This window comes from Notolepis coatsorum (genome assembly GCF_963971535.1).
Source record: "Notolepis coatsorum genome assembly, chromosome: 1".
Taxonomy (NCBI): domain Eukaryota; kingdom Metazoa; phylum Chordata; class Actinopteri; order Aulopiformes; family Paralepididae; genus Notolepis; species Notolepis coatsorum.
This window is the reverse complement of record NC_140165.1, coordinates 3,191,466-3,214,207: the sequence shown is the minus strand read 5'-3', so window position 1 is coordinate 3,214,207 and position 22,742 is coordinate 3,191,466. Positions and strand designations below refer to the sequence as shown.

The 22,742-nt window shown below is 45.3% G+C and overlaps 1 protein-coding gene across 1 annotated transcript in view; it reads right to left on the bottom strand.

Moving 5' to 3' along the window:
* ptgfrnb (prostaglandin F2 receptor inhibitor b) overlaps positions 1-22,742 on the bottom strand; it is a 198,089-nt gene that overhangs the window by 37,925 nt on the left and 137,422 nt on the right. The window contains exon 9 of the mRNA XM_084330038.1: positions 18,480-18,587. Coding sequence (XP_084186164.1) covers positions 18,480-18,587 — 108 coding nt within the window. The remainder of the gene's footprint in view (positions 1-18,479; positions 18,588-22,742) is intronic.

The window sequence follows — 22,742 nt, the reverse complement described above, 5'->3', positions numbered from 1 at the left end:
AGTGCCTGTATACTACAGAAGGTGAACCCTTTCACTACCACTAGGGGTGTAAATATTTGACCCCACAACGATTCAATTCGATTACGATTCAATATTAATTTGACCACAATTCGATGCGACCTTAGGATCGATGCATTGTTACACCCCTAACTACCACACTACAAAGCAACATTGAAAATGAGTGCCCACCCTCAAACTGTATCTCAGAGAATAAATAAATGATTGATGACGATGTTTGTGTTGTGTGTGTGTGTATATATAAATGTACACACACACACACACACACATACAGTATATACTACACTAGGGCTGTACCGAATGCTTCGAAGCTTCGATCATAATGTTGACATTCGAATTCTAAATCAACATTCGAATTTTTTATTTTTAATAAGAAATAAATTATTATATATATATATTTTTTTATATTTTTTTTGTTGTGTCTATTCAATCTGTTTAAACCAATGGGGGTTTTCTTCACAGTTGCAGTTAAAGATTAGTGTAACTGAGGGGTACAATTCCCTGACTGTATTACTAGATATGATACTTACTACCACTACCTTTGTACTTAATATTCGGCCACCCAGTACACGGCATAAATATATTATGATGAACACTGTCACGTAGATGAAACGGATCCAACACAAATGTACGAATTAGAAATAGGTCTTTATTTCTACACAGCGATGGTGTGTAGAGCAAGCACTTAATCAAATCAATCACATTTATGAATGGAATTAGTATGCACTTTTATGGCAAGAGTATTCGTCGGTATATCAATAGAGAATGTCCAATCTCTGAAGGCGCAGGTGGTACATATACGACCTGGAATAGTTTAAGGAATAACAGCAATGATACTTTAATGATTATATACTGGATACACTAGAGGGGGTTAATCCGGTCGCTTGTAAGCCGACAGGAGTAGGAAGGGGGGGGGGGGTAGAATCCGACTGCCTCATCCGGCCAAGGGTATCCCAGGTGAACCCACTGTAGTGCCGTTCAATGCGCCGGCGATCCTTGGACCACAGATGAAAGCAGGTGGACTCTTTGTGGGCCGGCGTCATCCGGTCCACGGAGGAGAGACGTGAAGCGACCTCGTCTTGCAGAGCGTCTCCTCACCTTGCGTCCTCTCCAGGGGGGGGGGTTCCAACACACGGCAGTGTCGGGGGTCTTTATCCATGGAATAATCAATGTGTACAAAGCATAATCCGTGCCTGGGAAGGCGGGCTGTCGTCGGTAGAATAATCCGGTATACAGGTCCACTCGCTCGTCGGCTCTGGGGCTCCTCGGGTGCAGCTTCACGTGGGGTCAACCACCCTGGGTAAGCAGCCAGTTCTCTGCCCGAAACGATGGGGTACTGACTACGGTAGTATTCTCACCGCACGAAGCACTATATATTAACAGACTATTATTAGCTTAATAGACTACGTCCAACTCGACGATATAGTGCCAAATATGACTATTCAAATATTAATATACACGATGTCTCAATACCGATGGTAGGCGAACTTGGCCTTACTCCCACACGTGGCGTCGCAGGGAGGCTTTACGTCTGTGACTCTATTGGAGGGTAAGAAACTGGACTGAAAAGGAAGTCCTACTTTAGTAGCGCAGTATATATACGCACTATGAACAAATAGTCCCATTAGTGGTGCGGTAGTCAGATTCCTACGCGGAACTAGGACTTGTTCGTACATGTGGAGCGGTACGTTTGAACTGGGTCTGAGGGGTATGGCAGCCTGGCACCAAGGTCTCGACCAATAGTAGAATGGAGACTATTATGGGATGTTCAGTAGGCTAGAATGGATATTCAATGCATATTGTACAAGGAATATACAAGGGATATCAGGGAATATTAGAGAATATACAAATACAATTAAATATATATATATAAATAAATATATATATTCGGTTTAATCTGGCCCTTCACAACAGCCACCCCCTGATTGGTCCCAGACCTAATCAGTTAAACAGAGACAGATTAATCGCGTTGTCTATTTACACATAAGGGTTTGCTGTAGGGGTCAGTAAACTTCACAAAGTCATAGGGTTGTAGGGTCATGGTCATCATCGATTGTGTCTGGGAGTCGAGGCAGTTCTATGAGCCTCGCCACGGGACGGGTGTAAGTGCGACCCTGGACGAGCACTTCAGCTGCTCGGACCTTGCCGTCGGCACCGGTGATCACTTTGCTTACGCGGCCGGCCGGCCACATAGCTCTGGGCAGTGATTGATCAATAATCATGACGACTGTTCCTTCTGTCAAATTGTCTCTCTCCTTTACCCACTTCTGGCGGGTCTGTAGAGACGGTAGGTAGTGCAGTAGGAAACTGTTCCAAAACTTGTTGGCTAATACTTGGCTGTACCTCCACATTCGTCGGCCGTTCGCTTCTTCAGGCCGGTACATTGTCTGGGGTAATGCAGGATCTAGCCGCCCCATCAGGAGTGTGTTGGGGGTAACTGGGTCGATATCCGCCACATCACTGGAGACATAGCGACGGGTGAGGTCATCCAGGGGCATCCCCCGGGTGATGACGTCAGCTGGGTTCTGTTTTGTATCAACGTAGCGCCACTCTGTTTCTCCGGTTAACTCTTCGGTTAAGTCTTGAATCTCGGTGACTCTGACTCCCACGAAGACTTTGTACTTGCATGAGTCCGATTTGATCCAGGCGAGTACTGTCGTGGAATCTGACCACAGGATTGTTCTAGACACCGGTATGGTGAGCTCACGTTGGATGAGCGTGGCTAGGTGCGCTCCGGCTAGGGCTGCGCAGAGCTCTAGGCGTGGGATAGATTGTTGCTTGCGTGGGGCTATTCTCGAGCGGGCGAGGACAAATGCTGTGTAGATCTCTCGCCCCTCGTCTTGGGCCCGCAAGTAGGCTACTGATCCGTATGCGACCTCTGAGGCGTCACTGAAGACGTGTAAGTCCATTTTACATGTCTCTGGCCTCACCGTGGGTGGGAAGTAGCTTCGGCGCATATTAACGCCTGGGAGTGAGTGGAGCTCCATCTCCCACTCTCTCCAGGTGGATGCAAGGTGTGCGGGAATGGGGTCGTCCCAGCCCTGGTCCTTGTCCCACAATGCTCGTACAATCATTTTTGCCCTGGTGGTGTACGGTAGAATACATCCTAGCGGGTCATATTGTCGGGCGAGTGTTGTGTACACACTCCGTCTGGTGGTCGGCGCCGCCGCCGGCCTTCCCTGCTCCGTAGTCAGGGGCTTGTGTCTGTAGTGAAGCGAATCTGTTTTGAATCGCCACACCAATCCCAGGGTCATCTCCTGGGCTTCTCCCGGGATTGTAGCCATCCAGGTCTCGCTGCTGGCTGCCTTGTCCTCGGAGGAGAGGCTGCGCAGTACTTGCGGATCGCTGCTGGCCCACTGCCTGAGATCAAAGCCGCCTTTGATCAATGAGGCGCGGAGTTTAATCAGGAGAGCCTCGGCTTCTTCTTGGGTTGAAAGGCTTTGTAGACAGTTGTCTACGTAGAAGCTGTTCTTTACGCTGTGTCGGACCTCTTCGTCCGCTGCTGGGTCCTCTGCTACATGTTTCTGTAGTGCAAATGTAGCACAGCAGGGGCTGCACGTCGTTCCGAAGGGGAGGACTTCCCATTGGTAGATGGCTGGGTGCTCATCTCCTGGCTTCTCTCTCCATAGGAACCGTAACAGGGGCTTGTCCGCCTCTACTAATCTCACCTGCAGGAACATTCCTTTAATGTCCCCGCTGATGGCCACCTTTTCCTGGCGGAAGCGGAGTAGAACGCCGAGTAGGGAGGGGCCGAGTGTGGGACCGGGCAGTAACTCTTTATTCAGATTTTGGGATCCGATCTGGTAGCTGCAGTTAAATACTATGCGGTCTTTACCGTTGTGATGGACCTTGTGGTGAGGCACGTACCACGATTCAGTGGTCTGGTCAGCCTCTTTAATGTCCATCTTTGTGACGTGTCCCGCTGTGATGAGCTTCTCAATCTCAGCGCGGTATACACTCTCTTGGGCGGGGTTCTTGGCTAAGCGCCGCTCCGTGTTCAGCAGGTACCGTTCTGTGGCGTCTGTCTTGGCGTGGAAAGTAGGCATTCCTTCTCGCCGCAGGAGTGGCGTGGCGTATCTCAACACGCCGTTGACCGGGACTCTCTTGGTCCCTGTCTCGAGGAGGTGAATGGCGTAAATGTCATCTTTAGAGCGAATGTCTTTCTTTCCGTTCTTAAAGGGCATTTGTTCCAAGGTCCATAGCCGCTCTACGTGTTGCAGGAGTGCGGTTTCTCCCTCTGTGACTCGGGAGTGGAGACATCTAGTGGCTGTACTTCGGTTGAGAGATTTGGCGAGCGGGCCTTGGAGAGTCCATCCCAAACGGGTCTCGACTGCTGCAGGACAGCCTCGGGGTCCGGTATGAACCCGGTCTATCGGGACAATGAGGTCTGCATGGTCGGAGCCTATCAACAGGGTCGGCATAGCATTGTCTATGAGCGGGATCGGTAACTTGCGCAGATGTACATATTTCTCCATCAGCTTGGCGACGGGGTATGTGTACCGCGACAGTCCTATTTCTTGGCTGGTGAAAGCGTCTGCAATCTGGTACCGTCGCTCAGGCTGGCCGCTTGCTGCGATAGAGAATGAGACATTCTCGCCCTTTATCGTCTTCAAATCTCGTCTTATTGTCCGAATTGTCATTTGGGTTTCGCTTCCCCGCAGCCCTAGCTGGGCCGCAGCGGAGGCGAGCAGCAGGGTCTTCTCTGACCCGTCATCGAGGACGGCGTAAGTGTCCAGGACTTTATTCTGGTAGCTTAGTGTCACACGCACTACTTTTAGGAGTACTCTGGCTCCACTGCTGCTGGCGGGATCGATGTACATGACGCTCGCTTTGCGGCTGGATGGTGCGGGTGAAGGGCGCCGTCTGTTACTGTCGTGAAGTATGTCCAGATGGGCTCCATCGCACTTGGTGCACCTTTTCTTTAAGCGGCATTCGGCTGCCATGTGTGAGCGCGCACAGCGAAAACAGCGCTTGTTGGACTTTATCCATTGACTTGCTTCCTCCGCGTTCAGCTTGGGGAAGGAGTCACATTGCGCTAGCCAGTGTTCTTTCTCACAGTAGGGGCACACTATCTTCCACTTCTCCGTTCTGGAGGGGGTACTGTGGCTCCTGCTGCTCGGTACTGACTCCGATTGGTGCATCACAGTCACCGATCTTCTTCCATCATTTAGTCGTCTGGTTCCTTCTCTGGAGCCAGGGGTGCTCCGTCCGAATGTATCTAGCCGTAGGCTGCTGACTTCTCTCGCCAGGAAGTCTGCTAGATCGAGGAGGTTCGGTTCGGGGCCATTCGGGTCTCTGTGGTCCCTCTGCCGCCTAAAGCGCTCCTGACGAGCGGGCGGCAGCTTCTCCAGAATCCTTTCCACATTTGAGTTGGCGTAAAGTTCATGCCTCCCCTTCTCTCTTTGCGCTCCCAACATCCCTACCAGGGACTGCACTCTGATGGACAGGTCGTCCAGTGCTCGATTGTCTATTGCTGGGGGTAAGCGGTCGATGTGTCGGATCTCCTGGATCACGTAATCCCATATGCGCCCATACCTCTGGTCCAATGCTACCAGCGCTGCTGTGTATGGGATGGTGGAAGTCGCGTAGGCGAGCGCTATATTATGTGCGCGGGGCACCTTTAAGTGCTTCAGTAGGATGGCGTATTTGTGGCGTTCATCCAATACATCCACCAACATGGTCTCCAGACACATGCGGAGTTCTGTATACTGGGCCCGGTTCTCTTGGGTGAAGTCGGGTACCATAGGCGTGCCAATGTATGACGCTGACTGTGGATACATCGGCGAGCGTTGGGGGAGAGGCCTCCTAGGCGAGTCTCCTCCCGCTCCTTGGTATGGGCTGGTACCGGCAGTGTACCATGGCCCGCTTGTCCAGGTGCTGTTCCTCGGTGCGGGTCGTGCGTCGTGCTCACCCGTGTATAGAGTCGGGGGTCTGTAGCGCAGCTCCGCGGGAGTATAGCCTGGGCTGTACCGGACCTCCTGGTCCGGTAGAGTACTGTGCTGTCGTCGGGCGTGGTTCTCCTCCTCTTCCTCTTCGTCTTCAGTTAGGTCATCCAGTGCTTGTAGTCTCTGGTTTAGCCTCTCCACAGGATATGCTGCTCCTTCCCGGTTGCTAGGTCTCGCTTGGACCGGTGGGGGGAGGTAGTCTGTGGGGGGTATAGACCTCGTCTGTTGGTCAAGTTCAGGGTTGTTTACTCGGCTAGGGGATGCCGCCCTGGAGGTGTGTCTAGACGAGTTCCTGGAGCCTCTGGCGGAGGGAGAGGGTGTTGTCCGTCTGATCAGCTGTTCTATTAGTTGCGACTGCTGTCTGTCGCGCGCTGCGTCCCGTTGAGCACCGGCTCGTTCTCGGGCCACATTCTCTTCCATCTGAATGCGTCTTATTTCTAGACGTATCTGCTCGTGTTCGCTTCGCTGCTGGATCTGCAGTCGGTTGCGTTCAGCAGCGGCGTTCAGGCTGATGAGGAAGGCCTGCTGTAGGGTCCTCTCTGCCTCGCTGGGAGAAGGCGGTTGTATAGGGGAGCCTTCCCTCGGGGTACTCCTTGCGGAGCCTTGGAGCTCTATCTCCACGGTGCTCTCCCCGTCTTCTTCCGTGCCGAGTTCTCTCTCGGTAGCGTTGTATTCCTCCCGGGACTCATCGGGGACTACTTCTTCAGTACTGGCGGGGTGTGAAGTCATGTCTGGTTCCCACTGGTCCCCACCGTGAACTTGGTCAGTTACATTAGAGCCCGTAGGGGCCTCTATGGTCGGGGTAGTCTGGGCGTTGGGGTTAGACATACTTTTACTTTCTAGTTTTACCGCGTTTACTGTTAGTAGAAGACTAGGTTGTTGACTGACAGCGTAGGCCTCTAAGTACTGAGGGAGCCGTCGTTCGCGCTGCGGGCGTTGGTTAGGAGGATCGTTTCGTGGAGTGTTCATCATAGGCCATTTCAATATTAATAACACTATATTAATATTACACTAATTACCCTCCGGCTCGAAGGACCAATTGTAACTGAGGGGTACAATTCCCTGACTGTATTACTAGATATGATACTTACTACCACTACCTTTGTACTTAATATTCGGCCACCCAGTACACGGCATAAATATATTATGATGAACACTGTCACGTAGATGAAACGGATCCAACACAAATGTACGAATTAGAAATAGGTCTTTATTTCTACACAGCGATGGTGTGTAGAGCAAGCACTTAATCAAATCAATCACATTTATGAATGGAATTAGTATGCACTTTTATGGCAAGAGTATTCGTCGGTATATCAATAGAGAATGTCCAATCTCTGAAGGCGCAGGTGGTACATATACGACCTGGAATAGTTTAAGGAATAACAGCAATGATACTTTAATGATTATATACTGGATACACTAGAGGGGGTTAATCCGGTCGCTTGTAAGCCGACAGGAGTAGGAAGGGGGGGGGGGGGTAGAATCCGACTGCCTCATCCGGCCGGCCAAGGGTATCCCAGGTGAACCCACTGTAGTGCCGTTCAATGCGCCGGCGATCCTTGGACCACAGATGAAAGCAGGTGGACTCTTTGTGGGCCGGCGTCATCCGGTCCACGGAGGAGAGACGTGAAGCGACCTCGTCTTGCAGAGCGTCTCCTCACCTTGCGTCCTCTCCAGGGGGGGGGGTTCCAACACACGGCAGTGTCGGGGGTCTTTATCCATGGAATAATCAATGTGTACAAAGCATAATCCGTGCCTGGGAAGGCGGGCTGTCGTCGGTAGAATAATCCGGTATACAGGTCCACTCGCTCGTCGGCTCTGGGGCTCCTCGGGTGCAGCTTCACGTGGGGTCAACCACCCTGGGTAAGCAGCCAGTTCTCTGCCCGAAACGATGGGGTACTGACTACGGTAGTATTCTCACCGCACGAAGCACTATATATTAACAGACTATTATTAGCTTAATAGACTACGTCCAACTCGACGATATAGTGCCAAATATATAGTGCCAAATATGACTATACACGATGTCTCAATACCGATGGTAGGCGAACTTGGCCTTACTCCCACACGTGGCGTCGCGGGGAGGCTTTACGTCTGTGACTCTATTGGAGGGTAAGAAACTGGACTGAAAAGGAAGTCCTACTTTAGTAGCGCAGTATATATACGCACTATGAACAAATAGTCCCATTAGTGGTGCGGTAGTCAGATTCCTACGCGGAACTAGGACTTGTTCGTACATGTGGAGCGGTACGTTTGAACTGGGTCTGAGGGGTATGGCAGCCTGGCACCAAGGTCTCGACCAATAGTAGAATGGAGACTATTATGGGATGTTCAGTAGGCTAGAATGGATATTCAATGCATATTGTACAAGGAATATACAAGGGATATCAGGGAATATTAGAGAATATACAAATACAATTAAATATATATATATAAATAAATATATATATTCGGTTTAATCTGGCCCTTCACAACAATTAGGCTACACTAATATTATAATATTATACTATAAGACGTCACAAACACTTTCATACCAACCGTGCCCTTATTGGATTATTTATATTGACGAAACTGATGAGTTATATTCATTAAAGAAAGTTGATTTAATAAAAGAAAAAGAATAATTTACGGTAATCAGATTAATCACTTTATTCAAATCGAGGATTCAGCAAGTACTTTTATTTTTTTTAGACATTCGAAGCTTCGTTTGAATACTTCAATCGAAGCTTCGAATGTTAAAAAATGACATTCGGTACAGCCCTATACCACACACACACGCGCGCGCGCGCACACACACACACACTGTCCACTCCTACCCCCCCCCCCCCCACACACACTATACAAACACACATAAATACAGTATATACTGCACACACACATATACACATTTTGTCCCCACCAGGGAAACAACTGCCAGTGTTGCTAGGCATTATGGGTAGGGATGTCCCGATCCGATCACGTTATTTTCCGAAGATCGGGATCGGCCAAAAAATAAATAAAAAATCTGCCATTTGTTTTTATTTTTTTACTTTTTATTTTTTATTCAACAAACATGACCATGTTCACATCTTAAACTCATACTGAGGCCTTAGTATTGGTTTTAAATTGCATATCATCATTCATTTATTTATTGTCACACAGAGCAGAAGAATTTTGCCAAAACAAACCAATAGTATCCAGCTGCAGAATGGCAGACCAGCCACAGTCTCAGACCCAAATAAATATTTTTTTTATCCCAATTTCTCACATTACATTCACCCTGAATGTTGACGTTATCCAGGTGAAAAGTTAACTTCATAAATCATTTGATGTATAATTAAATCAAAGGAAATGCGTTCACTCTGAGAGTGTGGCTGGTCTGCCGTTCTGCAGCTGGTAATTTTTGGTTTGTTTTGGCAAAATTCTTCTGCTCTGTGTGACAATAAATAAATGAATGATGATATGCAATTTAAAACCAAAACTAAGGCCTCAGTATGAGTTTAAGATGTGAACATGGTCATGTTTGTTAAATAATAAAAAAAAAAAAAAAAAAAAATTTGATCGGATCGGGAAATATCGGTATCGGTAGATACTCAAAATCACATGATCGGGATCGGATCGGGAGCAAAAATACGTGATCGGGACATCCCTAATTATGGGTAATCTACAGCTTTCGTGGTGAAGTGTCGAGTCAAAACTGGATCAGATGATGTCACCGTCTTAAGAAATTCATTAAGGAATCCGTGTGTGTATCTCTGTGTGTGCGTGTCTGTGTGTATGTGTCTCTGTGTGTGGGTATCTGTGTGTGCGTCTCTGTGTCTGTGTGTGTATTTCCGTGTGTGCGTGTCTGTGTGTGGGTGTCTGTGTGTATGCGTCTCTGTGTGTATGTGTCTCTGTGTGTGGGTGTCTGTGTGTATGTGTATCTCCTTGTGTGCGTGTCTGTGTGTGTGTATCTCTGTGTGTGCGTGTCTGTGTGTATGTGTATGTGTCTGTGTGTGCGTGTCTGTGTGTATGTGTCTCTGTGTGTGCGTGTCTGTGTGTGGTGTGTGTGTGTATCCATTCCTAAGAGATGGTGGAATATGCTCCTCTTGTTGGGGCTTGTTTTATGATGGGAACCATGGGTCTCTCTCTCTCTGTGTGTGTGTGTGTGTGTGTGTGTGTGTGTGTGTGTGTGTGTGTGTGTGTGTGTGTGTGTGTGTGTGTGTGTGTGTGTGTGTGTGTATGTGAGAGCGATAGGGTGTCTGTGAGAGAGAGAGAGAGATAAGGTGTGTGTGTGTGAGAGATAGTGTGTGTGTGTGTGTGTGTGTATGTGAGAGCGATAGGGTGTCTGTGAGAGAGAGAGAGAGATAGTGTGTGTTTGGGAGAGATAGGGTGTGTAAGTGTTCCTTTCATGTTTCGACAATAAGAAATATGTGTGTTGCAATATCAGTCACTGGTAAAACTATTACACACACACACACACACACACACACACACACACACACACACACACACACACACACACACACACACACACACACACACACACACACACACACACACACACACACACACACACACACACACACACACACACACACACACACACACACACACACACACACACACACACACACACACACACACACACACACACACACACACACACACACACACACACACACACACACACACACACACACCAGATAGTTCTCTAACAAGAACCACTTCAATCTCCCTGTAACTCCTTCAACACACAGCAAGGTACAAAGGTCTGTGTGTGTGCGTGCGTGCGTGTGTGTGTGCGTGTGTCTAATTTATCACCCCTTTTCTGAATGTCAATAATACATGTTTGTATTTATCCTGTGTGTGTGTGTGTGTGAGTGTGTGTGTGTGTGTGTGTGAGTGTGTGTGTGCTTGCGTGTGTGTGTGTTTGTGTGTGTGTCTAATTTATCACCCCTTTTCTGAATGTCAATAATACATGTTTGTATTTATCCTGTGTGTGTGTGTGTGTGTGAGTGTGTGTGAGTGTGTGTGAGTGTGTGTGAGTGTGTGAGTGTGTGTGAGTGTGTGTGTGTGCTTGCGTGTGTACGTGTTTGTGTGTGCTTGCGCGCGCGTGTGTGTGTGTACGTGTGCGTGTGTGTGTTTGTGTGTGCTTGCGTGTGTATGTGTGCGTGTGTGTGTGTGTTTGTGTGTGCTTGTGTGTGTACGTGTGTGTGTGTGCTTGCATGCGTGTGTGTGTGTGTGTGTGTATGCTTGCGTGTGTGTGTGTTTGTGTGTGCTTGCGTGTGTACGTGTGCGTGGTTGGCCGCACCTTGTGACTAACAGGATACGCATCACACGATACCAGCCTGCTGATTGGTTAATCATTTACCCCGAGAGGAAGTGGTGTTGCACATACCGATGAGACAGAACATTTACCGGTATACATTCTAGGGATGGGCGTGAGTAATACTCGTATCTATGAGACGAAATCGATCTTAACACTTTGACTGCCAGGGGGCGTCTTTAGACGTCTTTGCTGGCGATGCTAAAGTTGCCGGGGGACGCTTTACGTCGTCTTTATATCAATATTTCAAAAATCTGCGATCTGATCCATAATGTCCCTCCGCTGACCTGAGACACAAGTGTGATCTCCTCTCAATCCTCTAGCGGTTCAAGACCGCCATCTGGTGGCCGATCGGCAGATCGAAACCGGATGTCAACCTTTAACCCGGTAGGACTCACTCCATATGGGGTCCGGGCACTCGCTAATGTTAGAGAGACTCCGTCTTCACACAGTGAACATCGATCGCTGCAAATAACTCGAAAAAACAACATGATTTGGACGTATATATTATTATACAACCTGGAAATGGACCGACTATTTCAACATCCTATAATGGAAAACTGTCTACCCCACGCTGATCGCCCAACGGCCCGCGGAGACTGGGGTGAGTTTTAGCGTGTAATATTACCGTGTTCGACACTAACTGCTATGATGAACATTTGACCCACATTAGATGATTGGTATAACGCTGCCCACGGAATTATAAACGCCCCCTCGCCCATCCGGTCAACATCAGATGACGTGTAGTAACTTCTAGAAGTACGTCTAGTTGGAATTTTTTATATCGCCCCGATTGCCATCAAACTGTATTTCATCATCAATATAATGCATTTGGGGCTATATATCACGTTCTGGAGAAAGCTGCAGAAAGAGATGAAAACATACTTATACATTAGACCATACTTTACTATGAATATGTGAATGAAAAAGTTTAACGTTGCTACACAATGAACAATACATATAGGACTTTGAATGGGCCCTAATAATGGCAATGTAGCAATAGAATTTAAAAAGTTATAGCCCTGCAAAGAAGGGGACTTTCTCCATAGACAAATAGCGCTGGCAATCTATGGTATATCATTAATTTAACCTTAGGCAACCAAAGTGTTAAATTATTAATAATTTGTCTGAAAAAAATCAATATTAAATCTTTATTTTAATTTTTTTTTTACATATTTAGTTTCACATGTATGTGTAAGATTGTAACTGTTTGTTGGTTTACTTAAACATATACGTGAATGAACAAAATTGAATGAATTTTTATTTTGTATTTTTAAAGTTTCTTTTCCCTTTTCGAGTAATACACGATCACTCGAGTATAGCATGCGATCAATCTATCTGGATTTTTCTTAAAAATGCCCATCCCCAATACATTCTCCTGGGTGTCTCTCAGTTTCATTCTATACCATCATATACTCAGGACATTCTCCTGACTGCTCTCAGTGTCATCTTTACCATCTTTTCTCTAGTTTTATAGTCAACAGGTCTGTTAATTCTAGTTCTATAGTCAACAGGTCTGTTCATTCTAGTTCTATAGTCAACAGGTCTGTTAATTCTAGTGCTATAGTCAACAGGTCTGTTAATTCTAGTTCTATAGTCAACAGGTATGTTAATTCTAGTGCTATAGTCTAGGGATGCATGATAAGGCCGATATCAGCAATTATGACGTCATTCCGATAAACCCGATAACATTATTGATAGCTCCGATAATATATAATAACATTTTTTGTTAAAAGAAATCGGTGTGGGTGGATTGGGATGAAGGGCGTTTGTTTTTACTGTAGGCCCCTCCCGTTTTGCCAGTACTGTGGTACGACTGATAGCGTGTGGTTTAGGAAGAGGGAGTTTTTCACAAATCCAGCGCACCCTTTCTCAAGTTTCAAGTTCAAGTTTCTTTAATAGTTGTCGTACAGAAGTACAGAATACTTTTATACAAAATGCTTCTTACTGTTACGCTCCAGAGACTGTGCTAGACAAGATAAGTATGAAATAAAATAGTATAGCATGTAAAATAGAAGTAAAAATAGAGGTCACAGTGTTTAGTATAGACATATGTACAATGTTCGATGCAGAATAGAAGTAACTGAGTTACCATACAATATACAATATACTATGCAATGTACTAATATACAATACTATATAGTGCAGAGCAGAAATGGGATGAGGTACAATTTAGGTACAATTTACAGTAAGGTGTACGATAGGGCTGCAACGATTAGTCGACATAATCGACGATGTCGATTATAAAAAAATCGTCGACGAGAAATTGTTGCGTCGATTAGTCATTAAAAAAAAAAAAAAAAAAAAATTTTTTGTGTGCACTCACACACAGCGATCAGAGTAAGACACACACACATACACACTCCTCTCACTCACACACAGCGATCAGAGTAAGACACACACACATTCACACTCCTCTCTCTCACACACAGCGATCAGAGTAAGACACACACACATTCACACTCCTCTCACTCACACACAGCGATCAGAGTAAGACACACACACATACACACTCCTCTCACTCACACACAGCGATCAGAGTAAGACACACACACATTCACACTCCTCTCTCTCACACACAGCGATCAGAGTAAGACACACACACATTCACACTCCTCTCACTCACACACAGCGATCAGAGTAAGACACACACACATAAATTACACAGTACACACCTCTCACTCACACAGCGATCAGAGTAAGACACACAAATTACACAGTACACACACTCCTCTCACTCACACAGCGATCAGAGTAAGACACACACACATACACACACACACGGACTCCTCTCACACACAGCAAACAAAAGTTATTTAAAGTACACTTCCACTTTAATTTGTATTATTTAATTTATTTATCTTGTTATGAGTGATTGCTGTATTGTTCTTCAAATACATTTTCATTTAAAGTGGCTTAAAGATCCAAATTCAAATGTTTCATGAGTCATTATTTTAATTTGCTATGGGATCATCATGTTATGATGTTGTTGTTTGGTCCTGACAAGAGTCTCAAAGTCTGGGGTGATGGTAGACAAGCAACTCTGCTCAATGTCCAATCTGTTCCTCTGCTCTGTCTTCAGCTGGACCAGAGCTGAGAAGCCACTTTCACAAAGATAGACAATTTAAAAAAATAAAAATAAAAAAATAAAAATAAAAAAATCATTTTTTTTGTTTTTTGTTGTTGTTTACATTGGTTTTCGATTAGTCGACTAATCGAAAAAATAATCGGCAGATTAGTCGACTACCAAATTAGTCATTAGTTGCAGCCCTAGTGTACGAGTTGTAGTGCAAATCCTTTACCAATAAATATAAAGTGTAAAGTGTGTTTAGGTGATCTAAAGTGTGGAGAGTGGGTGCTGCAGTGTGTTGTTTGTTTAAGTGAGTGTGTGCATGTGGGTGTGTGTGCTGTGTGCATTTGATGGTTGTTGCATAGTGTTTATTGTTCGTTGAGCAGCCTGATGGCCTGGGGATAGAAGCTTCTTCTCGCCTTAAGACTCCGGTATCGCAAGAGGCAGTTGTTCGGGTGGGTGGAGTCCTTGATGATTCTCTTAGCCTTCCCCCTGCACCACTTGTTGTAAATGTTCTGGAGGGTGGGAAGCCCCCCTCCAATTGTGCGTTCGGCTGAACGTGTCACTCTTTGTAGTCTGCTACGGTCTTGTGCAGTGCTATTCCCAAACCAGGAGGTGATGTTGCCAGTCAGGATGCTCTCTATTGTACATGAGTAGAAGTTCCTAAGGATCTTCTGACTGACTTGGAACTTCCTTAGGCGCCTGAGGAAGTAGAGGCGTTGTCGTGCCTTCTTCACAACACTGTCAATGTGTGTGGTCCATGTCAAGTCCTCGGATATGTGGGCTCCGAGGTACTTGAAACTGTTCACTCTCAACCGGTGCCCCGTCAATGCTGAGGGGGCTGTAGTCCTTGACCCCCGACCTCCTGAAGTCCACAATCATCTCTTTTGTTTTGCTGACGTTCAGGGAGAGGCAGTTCTCCTGACACCACTGTGACAGATTCTCTACCTCTTCCAGGTAGGCCCTCTCGTCGGTGGCAGAGATCAGGCCCACCACTACTGTGTCATCAGCAAATTTGATGATTGTGTTGTTGTTCCGCTGTGCCACGCATTCATGTGTGTACAGGGAGTAGAGGAGGGGGCTCAGAACACAGCCCTGGGGGGCCCCTATGTTGAGCGTGATGGATGAGGAGGTGCAGTTGCCTGCTCTTACCACCTGGGGTCTGCCCGTCAGGAAGTCCAAGACCCACTGGCAGAGGTCATAGTTCAAGCCCAGGTCCCTGAGCTTGGCTATGAGTTTGGAGGGGACTATGGTATTGAATGCTGAGCTGTAGTCGATGACAGCATTCTCACATAGTTCCCCTGCCTCTTGTCCAGGTGTGATGCTGCTGTGTGCAGCACATGGGCTATGGCATCCTCCGTGGATCTGTTAGGGCGGTATGCAAATTGCAGGGGGTCCAGGTTGATGGGGAGGGAGGAACAGATGTAGCCCTTCACTAGCTTCTCAAAGCACTTCATGGCTATGGAGGTGAGGGCTACAGGGCGGTAGTCGTTGAGGCAAGCGGGCGTAGATTTTTTGGGTACAGGGATGATGGTGGACTTCTTCAGACAGGTGGGGATGACAGCCTGTTCTAAGGACAGGTTAAAGATGTCAGTGAATACTGGGGCCAGTAGGTCGGCACAGACTTTTAGGACGCGGCCGGGGATGCCGTCCGGTCCTGCTGCCTTCCTGATATTCACTTTTTTTAAAGGTCCGCCTCACCTCATGCTCTGTTACCCTGAACACTGAGTCTCCATCAGCAGACCCCCCCCCCCCCCATTGCCGTGGTTTGTAGGCTGGTGTTGTTATTCACAGCCTCAAACCTCGCATAGAAGGTATTGAGATCATTTGCTAAGGAGATGTCACTGTTCAGTTTGAGGGAGGTGCCTTTGTAATCTGTCATTGTTCTGAGGCCCTGCCACATACCTCTAGAGTTAGCCTGTTCAAACTGAAGTTCAACTGTATCCCTGTAACGCCGTTTTGCCTCTATTACTGCTCTCCTGACGTTGTATCTTGCCGTCTCATGCCTGGCTGTGACGTAGCCACGTAAGTTTCAGAAGCAGATGGTAAACAAAGATTCTGACTTTTTCAAAGTTTCAGAGGAAAACAGTTCGCTTGCTATTTGTAACAAATGCAGAAGTTCCACGAGGAGGGAAAGGGGCAACAAGCTATATAACGCATCCAACATAATAAGTCACCTGAAACATCACCACCGCTACGATGGTGTATTAAAATACGACGCCGAGCAGCTAAAAAGCTAAGCTAATCCAAAGCCAGCTGCAAAGGAGCCGGCGGCATGTAGTCTTTTACCAACAAACTTGCAGTTTGACGAGGCGTTTGCAAAATTAAAGACGTTTGACAGAGATGATTTGTTTGGTTTATTTAATTCTTTTTGAGGCGTGCTGTCCTATAAATGCCAAGTAATAGTTGTTTCATGGACCAAGACCACAACAGTCTCCTCTCCTATAGCGTCAAATGTTGTATCTGCTGACAAAGCACAATACCTGTTGGTTTTTAGTTCACTCATTGTTCAGGGAAACACATTGTTAATGACATTGACGGATTGTGAATTTTGTGATTGACTCAAATTATATTTATTTGGAAAAATAAATATAGTAACTTTATTTGAAGAGTCAAAACTGTTCTCTTGGCTTTGTTTTGTTCATAGTAGTAACGCTCATGTCATGATAAATCTGGTTAGGTCAAAACTACAGGAATATACATAAAAAAATAAAAATTATAATACATCGGTTATCGGTATTGGTATCGACCTTGAGGAGCAGAAAGTTATCGGTATCGGTATCGGGGTCAAAAAATCAATATCGTGCACCCCTACTATAGTCAACAAGTTTGTCAATTCTAGTTCTATAGTCAACAGGTCTGTTAATTCTAGTTCTATAGTCAACAGGTCTGTTAATTCTAGTTCTATAGTCAACAGGTCTGTCAATTCTAGTTCTATAGTCAACAGGTCTGTCAATTCTAGTTCTATAGTCAACAGGTCTGTTCATTCTAGTTCTATATGTCAACAGGTCTGTTCATTCTAGTTCTATAGTCAACAGGTCTGTCAATTCTAGTTCTATAGTCAACAGGTCTGTCAATTCTAGTTCTATAGTCAACAGGTCTGTTAATTCTAGTTCTATATGTGTTGGTAGCCGGCCAATCATCAGTCTTGCTGCAGGGGAAATTCTACCCATAGAGCGGCTGTCCTTCTGAGCGCACTCCACTCTGTAGAGACTGACTCGGGAACCCCTGCATTCCACTGTCGTGTGTGTGTGTGTGTGTGTGTGTGTGTGTGTGTGTGTGTGTGTGTGCGTGCGTGTGTGGGGGGGGGGGGGGGGTATGCTTACATAGATTCCCATGCACTCAAATAGGTGCAAAGGAATGCCTGTATGTATGAGCATGCACACACGCACACACACACCACACACACACACACACACACACACACACACACACACACACACACACAGGCAGCTGTCACTATGAGAAAAATGGCATTCCTTAAGGCCTCTACTTGCATAAATGAACACACACACAGAATGGGTCTCCCTGCTGATTTGAGAAGCCTGTTCCGTTTCTGGCTCAATCTTATCAGGTCACTATGATGTAAAAAACATATGAGAAAGAGAGAAAGAGGGAGAGAGAGAGAGAGAGAGAGAGAGAGAGGAGAGAGAGAGAGAGAGAGAGAGAGAGAGAGAGAGAGAGAGAGAGAGAGAGAGGGATAGGGAGGGAGATGGAGAGAGAGAGAGAGGGAGAGGGAGAGAGAGGGAGATGGAGAGAAAGGGAGGGAAAGGGAGAGAGAGAGACAGAAAGAGAGAGAGAACAAGAGAAAGGGAGAGAGACACAGAGAGTTAGAGAGAGTGATGTCATCTAAATCCAAGGGGGAAAATGAAGTCTTCCAACATTATTTTGAAACCTCTTGTTTTGATGGTTTGGGACTCAAACACAACAGAGACCTGCTGACTTCCTGCTGGAGGGTTAACACATTCCCGCCCGACCACGGAGATGTCTGTGTTTCGGCGCCATGCTTAAAGGGCCAACCACGGACATGTCCGTGGCAAGGTTGTTTTGGCTTTAATTCCATTTTAATAACCTACTCAAGGTCACCGAGCGGCACTGCAGAATTACCCTGTGTGTGAGTGAGTGAATGTGCGTGTCTGAGTGAATGTGCATGTACCAGTCTTAGGTGTAGATCCAGACACACTCAGGGAACACTCCATCTTCGCCGTCTCCCACGGAAACACACTGGTGACGTCTGACTTGATGGCCAGGGCAAAGGAGGGGCCTACAACGCACACACACACACGCACACACGCACACACAGGGAAAGAGAGAGAGACAGAGACAGATGAGTGAGACAGAGGAGAGAGAGACGGATAGACAGAGAGAGAGAGACACACAGCGAGACAGAGAGGTAGGGAGAGAGAGACAGAGAGACAGACAGAGAGAGATAGAGAGACCAATATATATAGAAAGAGAGACAGACAGACAGGCAGACAGACAGAGACAGAGAAAGAGAGACACAGAGAGACACAGACAAGACAGACGGAGAGAGAGAGAGAGAGAGAGAGAGACAGAGAGAGACCAATAGAGATAGAGAGAGACACAGACAGACAGACGGAGAGAGAGAGACAGAGAGAGAGACAGAGAGAAACAGAGAGAGAGAGAGACAGAGAGAGACCAATAGAGATAGAGAGAGACACAGACAAGACAGACGGAGAGAGAGAGACAGAGAGAGACAGAGAGAGAGAGACAGAGAGAGACCAATAGAGATAGAGAGAGACACAGACAAGACAGACGGAGAGAGAGAGAGAGAGAGAGAGAGAGAGAGAGAGAGAGAGAGAGAGAGAGAGAGAGAGAGAGAGAGAGAGAGAGAGAGAGAGGGGGGGAGAGAGAGAAGAAACAGAGAGAGAGGAGAGACACGGAGAGAGACAAAGAGAGGAGACTGTATTTGATTTCCTGTCAACTGTCAACACTGACCTTTTCAGTGGAATTGTGTTGCTAGGGAACAGCTTTTGAATTGTAAGCGATATCAGCATCGTTCTGTCAAACTATATAGGTGTTGCAGATAAAATATGAAATAAGAGTCATCATTTGCATATCCCGTTTCTCACCTGCAATGTTGTTGGAAACATATATCAGTGGATCAAAATAGTTCCTGAGCAATAGTTCCTGAACTGCTGCGGTCAGGCAAGCGATACCGGAGTCTCATGGCCGGCACAGAGAGACTCAGAAGGAGCTTCTTCTATCCCCAGGCCATCAGGATGCTCAACGACAATAACAACTATGTAACAAACAACCCATCATCTACACTCACAGCACACACATCCACACGCACACACTCACTTTAAATAAACACTCACCATAGCACACTTTATATTGATTGGTAAAGAGATTTGCACTACAATTCATACCTCATTGCACCTTACCCTAAGTTGTACCTCATCCCATTTCTGCATTGTACTGTATACTGTATTGTACTGTAACTCACTGTTACTCTTTTTTACTCTGTATTGTATATATATGTATATTGACTGAACACTTTTTTCTTACGTACTTTTGACTTTCTATTTTATACTTTTTATTAGGGATGCTCGATATTGGCTTTTTTACCGATACCGATATACCGATATTGTCCAACTCTTAATTTCCAATACCGATATCAACCGATATCACATTTAAATGCCGATATCGGCCGATAATATCGGTAGGCCGATAATATCGGACATCCCTACTTTTTATCTATTTTTTTTTTATCTAGCACACTCCCAGGGGCTCATACAGAAAAAAAGCATTTCATAGAAAAGTATTCTGTATTTTTTTATGACAACTAATAAAGAAACTTGAACTTGAAACACAAGCCGTTATCTAGTAACTAGGGCTGTCCCCGACTAAGGATTTGGATAGTCGACTATGATTGGCCGAAATGTGCTGATAGTCGACTATAAAAAAAAAGAATAATATTTATATATTTTTAGTTTTTTATCATTCCATTTGGGCTGTGGGGTGCTTAATGTCTGAAGGAGTCGACTGAAGGCTTCTTGTCCTCTGCACAAGCATGCAATTGGTCCACTGATGGATACATCTTGATATTTGTCTAGTCTAGTGTGTTCATTAGATGGGTGAAATCCTCTTTCAGTGCCTCTGTGCCTGTTTTCTTAGGCAGTTAGCCTCTGGTATGCGTGCCATTAGCGTTAGCCACGCTTCTAGGCCTCTTTTCTTTTGGAAAGAATGATAAAAAAAAAATATATATATATTTGTTTCCGACTAAGAGGTTGGCAGTCGACTACGGCTCCTTTCGATTGATTAGTCGACTATTCGACTAATAGGGGTCAGCCCTACTAGTAACACACTCTGTTGTCTAGTAACACAATCTGTTATCTAGTAAAACAAGCTGTTCTCTAGTAACACAAGCTGTTATCTAGTAACACAAACTGTTCTCTAGTAACACAAGCTGTTATCTAGTAACACAAACTGTTCTCTAGTAACACAATCTGTTATCTAGTAACACAAACTGTTCTCTAGTAACACAAACTGTCTCTAGTAACACAAACTGTTCTCTAGTAACACAAACTGTTCTCTAGTAACACAAACTGTTATCTAGTAACACAAACTGTTCTCTTGTGTTATCTAGTAACACAAACTGTTCTCTAGTAACACAAACTGTTCTCTAGTAACACAAACTGTTATCTAGTAACACAAACTGTTGTCTAGTAACACAATCTGTTATCTAGTAACACAAACTGTTCTCTAGTAACACAATCTGTTATCTAGTAACACAATCTGTTATCTAGTAACACAATCTGTTATCTAGTAACACAAACTGTTATCTAGTAACACAAACTGTTATCTAGTAACACAAACTGTTATCTAGTAACACAAACTGTTGTCTAGTAACACAATCTGTTATCTAGTAACACAAACTGTTCTCTAGTAACACAAACTGTTCTCTAGTAACACAATCTGTTCTCTAGTAACACAAGCTGTTCTCTAGTAACACAATCTGTTCTCTAGTAACACAAACTGTTCTCTAGTAACAAAAACTGTTCTCTAGTAACACAATCTGTTATCTAGTAACACAATATGTTCTCTAGTAACACAAACTGTTCTCTAGTAACACAAGCTGTTCTCCAGTAACTAGGGCTGGGACTTTATCGCATTAATTTCGATTAATTAACTACAGAAAGAATTAAAAGTAAAAAAATAAAGTATGCATTTAATCGCATGATGATTTTTCTTTATTGTGTAAGAAATGTTACCTTTGAAAGGAGACCAGACGCATGCAAGTGCTATAAGTATAAAGTATAATAAATCGCTAATTATTTTTTTTCTTAGTCTGGTTTGTTCATAAAAAAGAATAAAATAAGAGAAATTGAGATCAATCAAGAGTTTTCTTTTTCCAATGGTCAACTGTTCTGGAATGTACTTGAAAGTACTGCGTTTTACTTTCACCTCGAAAGTGCTTGAGTTTACAAAAGGTCCTTTGCGCTGTATATATATTATTCCTAACATTGCTGCACTTTGTTAAACATTGATCTGTTGGTCTGTGTAGTAGCTAATACAGGATTTTTTGCTGCTTAAACGTATGTATAATGGATATCCATTGATTCACTCTTATATCAAAATCCATTTGAATTGAAAAATGTTGCTTTTCGCATAAAATATTGATATGCGATTAAAATGTGATTAATTTCGATCAATTAACCATAAAGTCTCGAATTAATTCGATAAACATTTTTAATCGAGCCCCCACCACTACTAGTAACATTATTGCACCTTACCCTAAGTTGTACCTCATCCCATTTCTGCATTGTACTTTGTACTTTATATTGTAACTCAGTTACACATTTGTTTCCTACTCTGTATGTATTGTATATTGTATATATGTAGTATATTGAACACTTTTGTTTTGAACACTTTTGTTTACACTTGTTACATACTTTTTTTTTTTCTGATTTTTCCTCCTCCGATTTTTTCCCCGTCCCAATTTAGTCGTTGTGCCAATTCCCCCACCTCCCCTACCTGGCGCTGTAAGCATGTTCTCCTATGAGTCGGTGCAAGGCGTCCCGAGTTGATCACACGCTTCCTCCAAGGCGTGCGCCAACAGCCAGTGACGTATTTTCACTTGGCAGCGAGGGCTCTCATTGGTGAAGTGTAACGCGTGGGAGGGCACGCTATCTCCACCAAGTCTTGCCCCGCTGAGCAAACGCCGAGACCTGACCTGTAAGTGTCGCTGTCCACAACGCCAGATTCCCACCCTCCAGCTTTCCACCCCCTAATACAGCCAATTGTATTAGTGAGAACGGCCAGCCAAGCTGGTGGCACGCTGGGAGCTGGGCTCGAACACGCGAATCCAGTGTCTCCCAGCGTTGGTGACGAACGCAATCTCCGCTACGCCACCTGACTTGTTACGTACTTTTGACTTCTATTTTATTTTTTA